The sequence below is a fragment of the Struthio camelus genome, chromosome 17, assembly GCF_040807025.1.
Source record: "Struthio camelus isolate bStrCam1 chromosome 17, bStrCam1.hap1, whole genome shotgun sequence".
In the NCBI taxonomy this organism is placed as follows: domain Eukaryota; kingdom Metazoa; phylum Chordata; class Aves; order Struthioniformes; family Struthionidae; genus Struthio; species Struthio camelus.
In genome coordinates, this window is record NC_090958.1 from 7682138 (window position 1) to 7694586 (window position 12449).

Consider the following 12449-nt stretch of genomic DNA (forward strand, 5'->3'; position numbering starts at 1 on the left):
TTACAGGAGCTTTTCACAATGCTGTTAACACTCCACTATTTCTTACTGCTGTATTATATATTTGAACTCTCTATATATTATCATAGTTCTAGCATATAAATTATGTTATACAACTAAGCATCAAATACCGATGTGTCCTATCAGCTGGTACCACTTGCAGCCATTGGGAGTGTGGTCAGCAGCTTGCAGGCAAAACCCTTTGGCGCTTTTCATCTGGTGCTTTTTCCTCCTTCGTAGCTCCTGTAGGCTATTTCAGCATGAAAATGTTTCTTTACAAAAACGATGAGTGAATCATTCATAAAAAGCACAATTCATCCATCTTCTTTAATGTCACCAATTAATAGCTGCTCAGGATGCTTTGAACACTATGGCTGCTTGCAGGGAGAAAAATAACCAAACCCCTCCTGTAGTGCTGTGCCATCGTTACAGTTTGTGTACCTGGCTTGTGCAAGGAAGCTTTAATAAATAAATAACTGAGGTGGGGGGATATGTGATCGCCTCTGCTGTGTGGCTTGAAAGAAGAGGCAAAGACCAGCTGCAGCCCAGGATAGAAGGGAAACTGAAAATCAGTGAGTAGATGAGATCATTTTTTATTGCTGGAAACAAGTTCTCGTTCCACAAGAAATCTGTGCCTAAGTGTAGTGGAACCTGAAGGAGACTAATTAAACGGAAACCCATCCATTTGTGCCATCTCATAAGGGATTTGTCATAAAAAAAAAAAAAAACTTATGTTCACTTACAAGCCTAAACAAGTGTGTTCACCGTGTAAAAATCAGACATAAAGCTGCTCAGAGAGCAATTAATATGTCTAAGCTGTCGTTTATGTAGGCTGCCTGCAGCTCGTATCCTCCAGGATACATGTCCCCTCGGCTGCCCCATCTGTAAGGGAAAATCCTTGTGGTCCAAATAGCTGCTGTCCTCAACGTCTGTCCAGGATAAGCTTTTCCCCGGCTCAAACTCTACAGGCTTTTGAGTTTCTGTCCAAGCGAGGTCTCGTGCAGAAGTAACACCCATTCCCAGTTTTCTTCCCGGCTCGGCAGAGCCGCCCCCGGGCAGGAGGAGTTGGTAACCCCCGGGGGTAACACGGCCGGTCTCTCCTTGCAGGCGTCGGAGGTGGAGCGGCAGCTCTCCCTGCAGGTCCACACGCTCCGGGAGGATTTCCGGGAGAAGAGCTCCTCGAGCAGCCAGCACATCGTGCGGCTCGAGAGCCTCCAGGCCGAGGTGAGTCGCCGCGCTCGGCTCCCGGGGGGTTGGCTCAACCTCGCTCCTTCGGCAGGCCCCCGGCATTATTTTTGGGTAACAAACCCCTCTGAACTGGGCGATCAAAACCAGCGAGGTAAAGGACACCAGCTGCGGGGCGAAGGGGGCGAATGCATGGGCGGTTTCCTCCTCGCTTGCTTTCCTTTTCTCTAAGCTAATGTCCGTTGTGTGTAACAGAGTTACAGGAAGATCCTGTGTGTCCCCCCTCGAAATAGTCTACAGAGCTACTGTGCCCAAGCACAGCAGCTGTGCGAGGGCCCCCCAGCTCGCGTTGCTGAGGGCAGGAGCCCGCCGTACCCAGGGAGGTCCCGCGTGCCTGCTCTAGCTCTGGTACATCAGCACGGGTGATATTAGCTTCCTTCCTCCTCCTGTCTCTGATAGGAGGTGGATGGGGACCTCTCGGGCAGGAACTGGTGGAGTAGAAGATGTCCAGCTCTACCACCCTGCTGCTTTTTTTTTTTTTTTATTTTAATTTAAGCTGTCTGGAAGAGTTTTTCCTAAAATCTCTCCTTTTCTTCTTCTCTCCCGCTCCCCACCTGCTCCCCACTGGTCCCCTTGCCTTCTCTTCCCCTCCCCTTGGCGCGGAGCAGCAGGTCCTCGAAGTAAGTACAGTGGCTGGGACGGGCTTTGGCCGCATGGGGGGTTCACCATCACTGTGCATGCCTCAGCCCGCCAGCTCCCCCATCTCATGCTGTCCAGACCACCTTCCCCCTTGTGTCCTTCCCCCGGCCAGGCACCCTTAAGAGAGCAATGGTTTTCTTTTATGCAGTCATTCACAGATGCGCATTACTGACTTTGGCAGAAAATACTAACTCTCTGTGCAATACATCTCTATTTTATACCTCTATTTTTCTCGCACTCCTTCTCTCCAACCCACGCAAATCATGATGGTGGTGGGAAGAGACATCTCAGAAACTATTAGTCACCTAAGAACACTTTTAAATGTGTACAGCAGCCTTTACACAGCACAAATAGCAAATCCACATACTTGGCTAATATTCCTTCATCTATCCAAAGAGTTTACCCCCCTGGACAAATGCAAGGTTCCTTATTTCTCCAGGACAGCCAACCACTGCAGTAATGCACAGCCAGGGAGGATCTGCACCCTGTGCATGCAATCCCCCCAGCGCGGGCGCTGGAAGGCAGCCAGGAGCCACAGGGGGGATTTGGGGGAGATCGTGGAGGTCAGACAGCAATTAGTGCTGCTTTAGTGGGGGAAAGAAGCCATGGGTCTGCAGAGACAGACCGGAAAAGGCAGCTGGGGCAGAGCTGGATGCGGAGGGCGCTGCGGTACCAAGGGTCTGTGCAAGTGAGAGCAGAGTCAGCGTCCATCAAAAAACGAGAGTCAGAGTGCGAGGGAAGAGGACAAAGAGAAGCAAAAGGTTAATCAAGGCCCGTAAGGGTGGTTTGAAGTACCTTTCTCAGTTATCTCCTAAGCTATCAGAGCTTGGAGAAGCAGCCTGGAAAGGCAGGATCCCAAACAGGCCAAGGAAGCGGAGGAAGGGGCTGAGTTAGGCTATGCTCTATGAACTGCGAGGAGGCCACAGCAGTATCTGGGGGTGTCCTGGCATGGGAATGGTAAAGCCAACCCCCCCAAAGGGTCTCTTACACTGATCTGGGAAACGCCTCCCTTTTCGCGGTGAATCAAGCAGTGACCTTGGCTAGCGCTGATTCATCCCGCGCCCCGTTCCCGGCGGAGTGCAGTGCAGAGGTGTCGCTTGGCACGCCGCCTCCCTCCACCTGAAACCACTGCCCTTGGCAATTAAAAGTATTGAACCAATTTTAAAGGCAACTCATCACTGGGAGGCTAAAAATAACCATGGCACAGAAAGGAGCCTTCACAAGGAAAAAGAAAGACAAATCACCAGTGGGATTTTTCCTGGCAACTACACAGCAATTAAGGAGAGCTACGGCCACGCGGGGAGCGGGACCCCCGAGCCGTGGCACCCAGGGCAGGTCCGGTGCCACTTAATCCCTTTGGACAGCCCGGAGGTGGTGGAGGCCGGGATGCTCCCCAGCCTCCCATGGTCTCAGCCCAGCCGGTGCCGCAGCCCGGCCCCACGGCAGCCCCGTCCCTGCCCTCAGTGCCTTGAGGAAGGAGGAATTTCCTTTCGGGCTCCTCCTGAGCTTTAAGCTGCACACGGAGATGTCGTTTCGCTCCCGCGCAAGTACAGCATACACACGCGCATCCTCTTGTTCCTCTGCTTCGTTTCTGCCATTGGAAGGGGATTTGCCTCCTCTCTGTTCCCTGGAAAGCACGGGGTGAGACACTGACTCTCCTTCCTCCTCAGATCAAAATGCTGACGGACAGAAAGCGGGAGCTGGAGCGTCGCCTCAGCGCCATGATGGAGGAGAACGACCTGCTGCAGGGGACCGTGGAGGAGCTGCAGGATCGAGTGCTGGTGCTGGAGAGGCAAAGCCACGACAAGGACCTGCAGGTGAGGAGCACCACTGCCGGAGAGGGAAAACCAGGCTTGGGGTTGCACTGACCAGTAGGATAATCAGGAATTTGAAGAAAGAACAACCAGAAAAGTAAAATGGCTAATGAAAGCACGGGAGCAAGCAAGACCCTGGGTATTGCCCATAGGGATGAACAGCAGGAACCACGATGGGGCATCTCAAAAGACAAGAGGGAGCTGGGAGGGAGAACTGAGCAAGTGAGGGAAACGAGAAAACATGTCAAAGGAAGTGGAAAACTGCTTGCAGTTCATCTTATTTAATTCTTATTTTAATAGTAGAACTGGCTCCAGAAGGGGCTTCTTCAGACAGCGCTAGCCCAGGAGGCAGTAACCAGCCTCAGAGCTGTTCCTGCTCAGACAGGTTGCCAGCAAGCTGCATGGCATTCACTGCCAGGGAACGTTTCAGTGTTATCAAGCATCTTAGTGGAGAACGGGATTTTACAGCTTCTCCCCTGCAGGTTCATCCTGCTCAGTGAAGCTCTACCCACTTCCATAAAGAGGCATTGAAGCGAAACGTGCTTGCCTTGGTGTTAAGTGATTATACAGTCATAGCTTAAGTACTTGGGGTTGGTTTTAAATGCTTCATCGTGCCAAGGGCCCTTCCATTCCCAAGTGTGGGGAGGACCACTAGAGGGGCTCCCAGCTCCCTCCCCAGTAACCAGCATTTATAAAGATGGCCTCCAGCGCCTTCCACCCAAACATCATCTAAGCCCTTTTGCTCTCCAAAACAGCTCCCAAATCCTTTCTGCCCTCCTCAGAGAAATTAGGAACCTGTCAGTGTGCCAGATTACATGGTCTCCTCCAACATCCACCACCCCCATGGCACTCATCTCTGCTGGATTTGTGTGAGCACTACTCACGCAGCAACTTGTTGCACCTCGTGCTTGCTTGCCCATCCCACTTCCACACCATTAGCTTCTGGCCATTCCCAGCAGGGACTATTCCCACTGAGACAAATCATAATTTACTGCTTACAAAATTCTGCAGTCCTCTGACCACAGATAGATAAACTCTGAAACAAATCAATGCCCACGCATCCTGAGTGTTTCAAGCACTCAAGTAACTCAGATTTCAAAGCAGTGAAATATGGCTTTTGGAGTTTCAACATCTGAATTTTGGGTGTTGGGATTTAGCTGATCGGAATTTATAGATACATATATGTGTGTGTGTGTGTGTGTGTGTGTGTGTGTGTGTGTATACGTATATCTTCTGAAACACTTGTGCTGCTATTACTTTTTTTGGATTCATTTCCTGCCGTGTTAGTTTTAGTAAATTTTCTTAACGAAGTCCCAAGTTCTTCACAACGTTCCTCACTTTAGTGCTAATTAATGCAGTGATTTTATCTTTCAGCATATTCCAAAGCCTAAACTGTGTCTAATAAAATTTGAGGATTATCAAGCTCCAGTAACTAGTAAAACCAGTCAAGAATACTGTTAGTTGGCCTTTTTTTTTTTTAAGCGTGGCCTGCTACTGTTAGTTCCTCCCAGCTGAAACCCTCTTTAGTGCCACCCATTCCTTCCTCTTGGTCCTGCACAAGCAGAGATCTCCCCAGTCCATATCTCCTCCACTAACATTCATTTTTTCTTCTGCTTCTATGGCGAATTGCTTGGTTTCCTCTGGAAGCTGCACCAGAGCCAGCTGGAGCTCCAGGAGGTGCGGCTATCCTATCGGCAGCTGCAGGGGAAGGTCGAAGAGCTCAGTGAGGAGCGAAGTCTCCAGAACTTCAACACAACCAGCACGTCCTTGCTTTCTGAGATCGAGCAGAGCATGGAGGCAGAGGAGTTGGAACAAGAACGGGAACAGGTATTAACACTCCTGTCCACTAGGAAAGCACTCAAACCTCTGTGGCTAGTCCCTGGAGGACATGCATGTTGGCTTTTACACAGCTAGCCCTCAGAAGGGGACATGGTAATGCAGTCTGGACGCTCTTGCCACTGCGTCTGCAAAGCTGCTCTTGCTGGCAGCAGGGAAACCCACCAGGGTAACCCATGCCTTAGTCATTTGGTGTGCCTTAGTCACACCAACGTTTGTTTTCCACGTGACACCACTGCATGCCCATTCCCCTAAGCGTACAGGACACAGCAACACCACATCTGCTGGGTAAGAAAGGGCCCCCAGAGAAGAGGGAGAGATAGTTTAATGCGAAGGCCTTGGAGCTGAACCCAGGTATAGTCCCAGCTCCAACACCCTTTTGACCTTATGCAAGTCCCTGCATCCATTTCCAAGTCAGCAAAGCAAACTAGATGAATATTGGCATGCTTTAGCAATCACATGCATCGTTATGCCATGGAAGGAGACCTTGACATCATGGGCTAACATCTGGCTCTCTCATTGCAGCTAAGGTTGCAACTCTGGGAAGCTTACTGCCAAGTGCGGTACCTCTGCTCCCACCTCCGCGGGAACGACAGCGCAGACTCTGCGGTCTCCACAGACTCTTCCATGGACGAGTCTTCAGAAACCTCATCAGCCAAAGATGTCCCAGCTGGCAGCCTACGTGCAGCTCTCAGTGAGCTGAAAAGACTCATACAAAACGTGCTGGATGGGGCAGACTCCACAGTAAGTGGCTTGGCACGGGGAGAGCTTGTCGTGCATGCCCCTTTGCCCAGTGATGGAGCTTGCCGGGGAGGGCCCTCCTGGATCCCGACGTCCCTGGTCTCTCAGAATGCCTCTGTGGCCCACAGGGTGGGATATTACAACGTACAACCTGCTTCATGTGCCTCAACTGGTCAGCAAAGAGCCAAACCAGCTCATGAGATTTTGGTGGGGAGTGGTCAGGCCACCAAAAGCGTCAAGGTTACACACACATGCAACCCTCAGGGGCCTGGGAGTCATTCTGGGAAATTACAGAAGTGTGCTTTCTTCAAGGTTTGCAGTAAGTCAGAGCTTCCACCTGGAAATATTGCAGATGATCTTATAAATCACAGTGCGGTTGTTCTGGTTATGATTTTCCCAAGCTGTTCTTTTTTAGCAGTGGTTTCACACAACCACTGTGCCCACGAGGTGGGTAGGTTCTGCCACTGTGAATTAAGGTTGGCTACAAATATTTCTGTGAGAGTTGCCAGATGCGACTCTATTGTAGGCAAAGGATTTTGGGGTGCTCGGCAGCATCCACTGTGGGGCATGGCACCCCGGGGCCATGGTGGGCGGACAACAGAGCCCTGCCGAGTCGGGGGAGGAAGGAAGGCTTGGCGAAATGCTCAGCATCCACAAGAGTGCAGAGTTAAGAGAAAACATCTGGCCTTTTGTGATGGCTCAAAATCAGGCCTATTTCCAGCAGCCACAAGTTGAGCACGTTCCCTGTATGACTTATCTCAGAGGCCGTGCTCAGACCCTGGAACCACAGGCACAGGTGGGAACGCTTACCCCCTCCCTCAGAGTATCTGTAGCAGCTGATAGGAAGGTAGAGCATGGAGATTAAGTTGTATTTGTTAAGAAAAAAATAGTCTGCAAAAGGTCTACAAACAAGGAGACTGTAGCCGTTATGTTACCACGTGGTCAACAGGTCTCAGTATCTTTGGTTTATGCTAAGGTGAGGACTTACTTACATGCTATTGTTATCATGTTTACAAGCACTATCATTGACTAAGTGCATTTCTATTGTGGCAGTACATGGGGCCACCTGCTATAAAACTGAAGCTCTAGCAGAAGGACTTTCACTTTCCTCTTACTGGCTTCACGCTCCCCCCAAATCAGTGTCAAATTAATGCAACTGCCTTTTTTAAAGTGAAAACTGAGCAAAAGGTTTCTCTCTTGCTCTCAGAGTTCCCGGCGAAGCGATGACGACACCTTAGAAGAACAGATCAGGCGAACAAGCGAGGACTCGCGAGCCCTGAGGGAATTAATGGAGGGAGAGCGGGGGAAACTGAGGCAGAGTTTGGAGGAGCTGCAGCGACTTCATAGCCAGGTTAGCAATTCCCACACTTTACAGGTAATCTTGTAACACCCATGTTCATCTTCCAAGACAGGCTTTCCGTAGGTGAGATCAACAAGATGAATAGCCCAGGAGGATCCAGTCAAACACCAGTTAAGACTGTGTGAGGGAATCTCTGAGAAGCCCACAGCAGAGGCGCAGAGGCTTCCTGTATGTAGCATCAGAGTTTCTTTTAAGTGTCCAGTGTCCCATCCCTGACATTTAAAGCAGCCAAATTTCCTTTAAAACTTGCCCCCAAGTCTGTGTTCAGATCCAGCCGATCTCGTTTAAACTCTACTCAGCAGAAGACCCTAAAGTACAAGGCTGCTTGATATGGGGGACTGGAAACCCACGGGCATCCAGCCTGATCCAGCTCGCTTGTACTAAGCCCTCTTGAAGCGCAGATGCAGTTGCCGGATGGACGAAGTGAGGCTGCCCTGTCTTGGAGCTAACCCCCTTCCAGCACATCCCAGAACAGCACCGTGACACCCTCAGTAAATTCACTCCCAGAATCCTATTAGGGGACAACCTGGCCCCAGCCATCACCCCCCAAGTCAACAGGGCCAGTCTAAGGCTAGTGCAAACACAACAGCAAGAATGATCCAACTCTGAAAGCAGCACCATGCCCAAAGCGCCAAATGGGACTACATCTGTGCTGAAGCCAGCAATAGCATCTTCCATGTCCAAGGTCCCATGTCAAAAGCAGCTTCATTGAAAACAGAGCCAGGCACCCAAGGAGAAGCTCTGCAATACCTATGTATGGAAGAAGTCCTCCAAATGCTGTAGGAGATCTGGAGGCTGGCAGCAGACACAGTCTTTTGCTCAGCTGCTCATGTAGCACCATATTGTATTGGAGTAGGAAATAAGATGATCACTCTTGATGTTCCAGGGCTCCTGTATGGCCCTTTCTCCATACGCTTTCAGAGAAGGGGAAAGAAAACTCATCTCTGTCAAAAAATTCAGCACAACCTGGGGTCTGACAGCCTCACATAGGGGCTATGGAGGTTTCCACCCAGGTGCCAAAGAGGAGAATAGCTTCTTAAACCCCCCCCTCCACACAAACCAAGGGATACTTTATCCCATCCTAGACCCAAAATAGCTCAAATCTGGTCATCTCAAGTGTGGATCTGAGTGGCCAGTTACAAGGATAGCCTGTCTGCAGGCCCAGGAGGGTTCATGGCTTTGACAAGACTGATACTCCTGCACCGCCTACTTGGTTCACCGCGAGCGGCTAAAGGTTAACAGCATGCTCCAACCACTGTCAGAGTAGGGCTCTTCCTGCAGCAGTGAGAGGAGTCATTAAATATCCCTGGCAGCAAAGGCTACGCATTTAAGATGACAGGAAATCCATGCTACTCACTATGGAAGAACCGGCTAATTAGAGGCAGATAGGGAACAGCTTTGGAGCCGGTCCTTCCTGAGGGTGACTCCTGGCAGAGACACATCCACCACGAACAACACCTGCGAGGGTCTGAATCCCTGCCCCAGGCGAGATGTGAGCTGAGGCTGTGTGCCAGGATCCTCCTCTTTTTGTGGTCCCCAGACTCCTATGCACCTTCTACAAGTGCCTCTCCGGTCCCTTAAATGATACTGGAGAGAGATGAGACAAGGGTTGGGTCACTGCAATTTATCTGTGCCAACAGAGATTGTTACAGGCTTATTTGCCCACGCCGCGAGGCAGGTTCACACCTTCGGCACGTCCCGTTTCTCCTGCTGAACAGGCCGTGGTCGTCCTGTGGTCTCCCATTCCTACCTGAAACACTGACAAAACTAATCAAAACGCCAAACCCAACCCCAAAAGCAGCTCTTCTGGGGCCCGGCGAGCTGTTGTGCCCTCCTTCCCACACCCCACGGTAATGGCAGCTCCTCCCTCGCTGCCGATGGCAGCAGCCCGTTTTGACTGCCTGCCCTCTACTTAAAGATTTCTCTGAGGATTCAAGTGCTACTGAGCAGCAGTCAGAGCAGGAAGGTGGGTCAGACACTGGAAGGGTTTCCAGGTAGTAGTGTAGCGTAGCAGCGCGTGTGCACTGGAGACAAAGGAATTAAATGTATGAAAGCTTGCAAAGCTGTGCTAATGCAGTCCTGGCGTGATTTCACAGCCTATTAACTCACTCTGCCCAGGACCAAAAAGATGGATCGTTGCTCAGACTGTTTAAGACTCCACATATATTTTAAAGTCTAATGAAAATTGCATGATGTGCCAGCAACACCTTCTGTAGCGTGAAAAGGAATTTTCACATCCTTTGTCTGCAGCTTCGGAAGAAATAACGGCCACAGAAATCTCTCTGCCTGTTAGGTGATGTTTGCAATAATTTAGCCCAGGAAAGCTCAGGCACCAAAGGTCAGACACAGAGGACAGACACATTCGACAAACTGCCCTGTGAGGGGGCAATATTTCCGCACCGACACTTTGGTGGCTTGAAAGCTGTTGAGATTGCAGAGTTGCTGGCATATGTGGCACCAGACGCCTGCAGGGCCGGGTTCACCCATGTGGCATTTTTTTCCCCCACTCGCGATGAATTTGTCCCGCCATGAGTGTGTTTTACGGCCTCCTCGTGCTGCCCGGCAGGTCACTCTGCTGAGCGTGGAGATGACGACGCTGAAGGAGGAACGGGACCGGCTACGAGGTGCAGCCGAAGACAAGGACACGAATGAACGGCTCCTGCAGGCTATCAGGGACCGAGACGAGGCCATCGCCAAGTGAGTAAATCAAATAGCTGAAACCAGGTTTGGGTTAGCAGTGCTGGAGCACCTTAGCAGGAGATACCTCCAGGGCAGGCTTTTCCCACCCTGCAAGGTGTTTGGCAGCTGGAAACAAAGCGCAGGAGCAAGTCTTGGCCTTGCCAATGGGAAATCTTGCCAAGGGCTTGTGACCAGGGCAGATCTCAGTTTCCAGACCTGCCCCAAGATAGGACTAGGGGGGATTTAAGAGAATGCCGTGAACCACTTTTTTGGCCATCTTTAGTGCTGGTTTGGGGCACAGCAGGGAGGAGAGGGCTTGGACTTTTGGAGAAGCAAATGGAAACACTAGGGCTGCCCTATACTTTGTATGTTCCTTCTTTTGCTCTTCCAGACGTGCAGTCCCTTCTCCTCCAGCAGTCCCCATTTACACCCCTGCCCAGGCCTCTTCTCCAAACCCTTGCTCAGGTCACAGTCTCCTCTCCTGCCCCGGGGTCTCTTCCAAAACGAGATGGGTCAGGGCACCATCGGTTTATTTCCCTATGGTAACGCCTAATCCACCTGATGTTGGCAAGAGGAGGAGGCGAGGAAGCACGTTGCACCCTGGTAGCACGCAGGGAGCTCGATAAGCACACACAGTCCCGCAGGCTTTTTGGAGCGCCCTGCTCATCCATGCAGCTCTCCCGCCGGTATCCGGGTACCCAGCTCCCGCAGCTATCCACTGTAACACCTCCATCTGTTGGCAAAAACTGGGAACATCCCAGCTGCACCGCCGGGTGCAAAAAGGTTGCTCTGACATTTCATATCCACGTGGGCTGCCGGTGCTGCTGTGCCTATGGCAACGCGCTGCCGCGCCGGCGATGCAAAGAGCCAAACGTTAATATCCACCCAGCAACGGGGCGTTTCGCAGCAAAAGCTGCCGAGGGTCCTCAGACTCCAAAGCCCACAAGCAGAGGGCACAGCTCCTCTGCTGCCACCGCGGTGGCTAATGACCCCGCCGGGACAAAGCGCTGATGCTCACAGCTCACGGTCCCGCGGCAACGGCAGCCTAGCGAAAGGGAACGTCACGAGCCGGCACGGACGAGGGGCAGGTGATTAATGAGCAGAGAGTAGCTGCAAGCAAAAGCTGACACGAGCGCCTTGTCGCTAGACGTGAGCGCGTCCTTCCGCGGGCACAGTGGCTGCTCCGCCACAGCGAGCCGCCCCGACGGGCTGCTTCGCCGGCAGCTGCCCTTCCCGCCCCGTGTCCCAGGGGTTAAGCCATTTTTGTTGAAGCGCTTCCAAAAAGCCCTCGCTCCGAACAAAAACGAAATCGCCCCCTAAGGCAGACATCTGGCATGGAAAATCTGAGCATGAAGTTGAAGTTTGGCAACATAGCAGGCAAAAGGAAAATGGGGTCTTAGAGGAGGACGCGTTAAGCAACTTGTACCTGGAAAGAAACACCAAATTCCTCAGCTCTTTTTCTGCAGAGGAGCACAAGGGAGCTATTAGGAGATGAATGAGATACTGTTAATAAGTGCAATTATTCCTCCTCAAAAATGTTTGCGAGGCAAGACGGTTCCTAGCAAGACCTGTTACCATTTCCCATGGCACAGCAGTGACTTGAGAGCGTAAAGGCTGGGGCAAGGCTGTCGATGCGCGCGGGTGCGTGTCCAGCAGGGCGAGCAGCACGCGGCCACCTCGGAGGCGAAAGCCGGGGCCGCGTGTCCTGGGGCCGGGGCTGTGCTGGGGCTGCCCGTGCTTCTCGCTCTCCCGCAGGAAGAACGCGGTGGAGGTAGAACTGGCCAAGTGCAAGATCGACATGATGTCCCTCAACAGCCAGCTGCTCGACGCCATCCAGCAGAAAGTGAACCTCTCGCAGCAGCTGGAGGCCTGGCAGGTAAGCGGCGCCCGGCGCCGGCGCAGCACCAGGCCCCGGGCAGGAGGAGGCACCTTGGGGTGCTGCTCCCCCCGGCAGGCTTGCAGTCCGCGTGCCTGGAGACGCGAGAGCCTTCTGCTCCGCGGGAGCCAGGAGCACAATGGCGCTCCTGGGGGGTACAGCAAAGCAGCCTCCCGCTCCCACCCTTTCAGGTTTTAATTATTATATAGTAACAGCTAGTCAAACGGGAGAACTAAACTGAGTTGCATGGCGGCAGCACGGG

The 12449-nt window shown here is 52.0% G+C and overlaps 1 protein-coding gene across 2 annotated transcripts in view; it reads left to right on the plus strand.

Moving 5' to 3' along the window:
- BICDL1 (BICD family like cargo adaptor 1) overlaps nucleotides 1-12449 on the plus strand; it is a 46072-nt gene that overhangs the window by 26713 nt on the left and 6910 nt on the right. The window contains exons 3-10 of one of the 2 annotated variants that reach the window (XM_068911210.1): nucleotides 1105-1221; nucleotides 1851-1862; nucleotides 3552-3698; nucleotides 5343-5522; nucleotides 6057-6275; nucleotides 7480-7623; nucleotides 10199-10329; nucleotides 12067-12187. In XM_068911210.1, the coding sequence (XP_068767311.1) occupies nucleotides 1105-1221; nucleotides 1851-1862; nucleotides 3552-3698; nucleotides 5343-5522; nucleotides 6057-6275; nucleotides 7480-7623; nucleotides 10199-10329; nucleotides 12067-12187 (1071 nt within the window). The remainder of the gene's footprint in view (nucleotides 1-1104; nucleotides 1222-1850; nucleotides 1863-3551; nucleotides 3699-5342; nucleotides 5523-6056; nucleotides 6276-7479; nucleotides 7624-10198; nucleotides 10330-12066; nucleotides 12188-12449) is intronic. The other variant, XM_068911211.1, reaches the window with a different exon arrangement.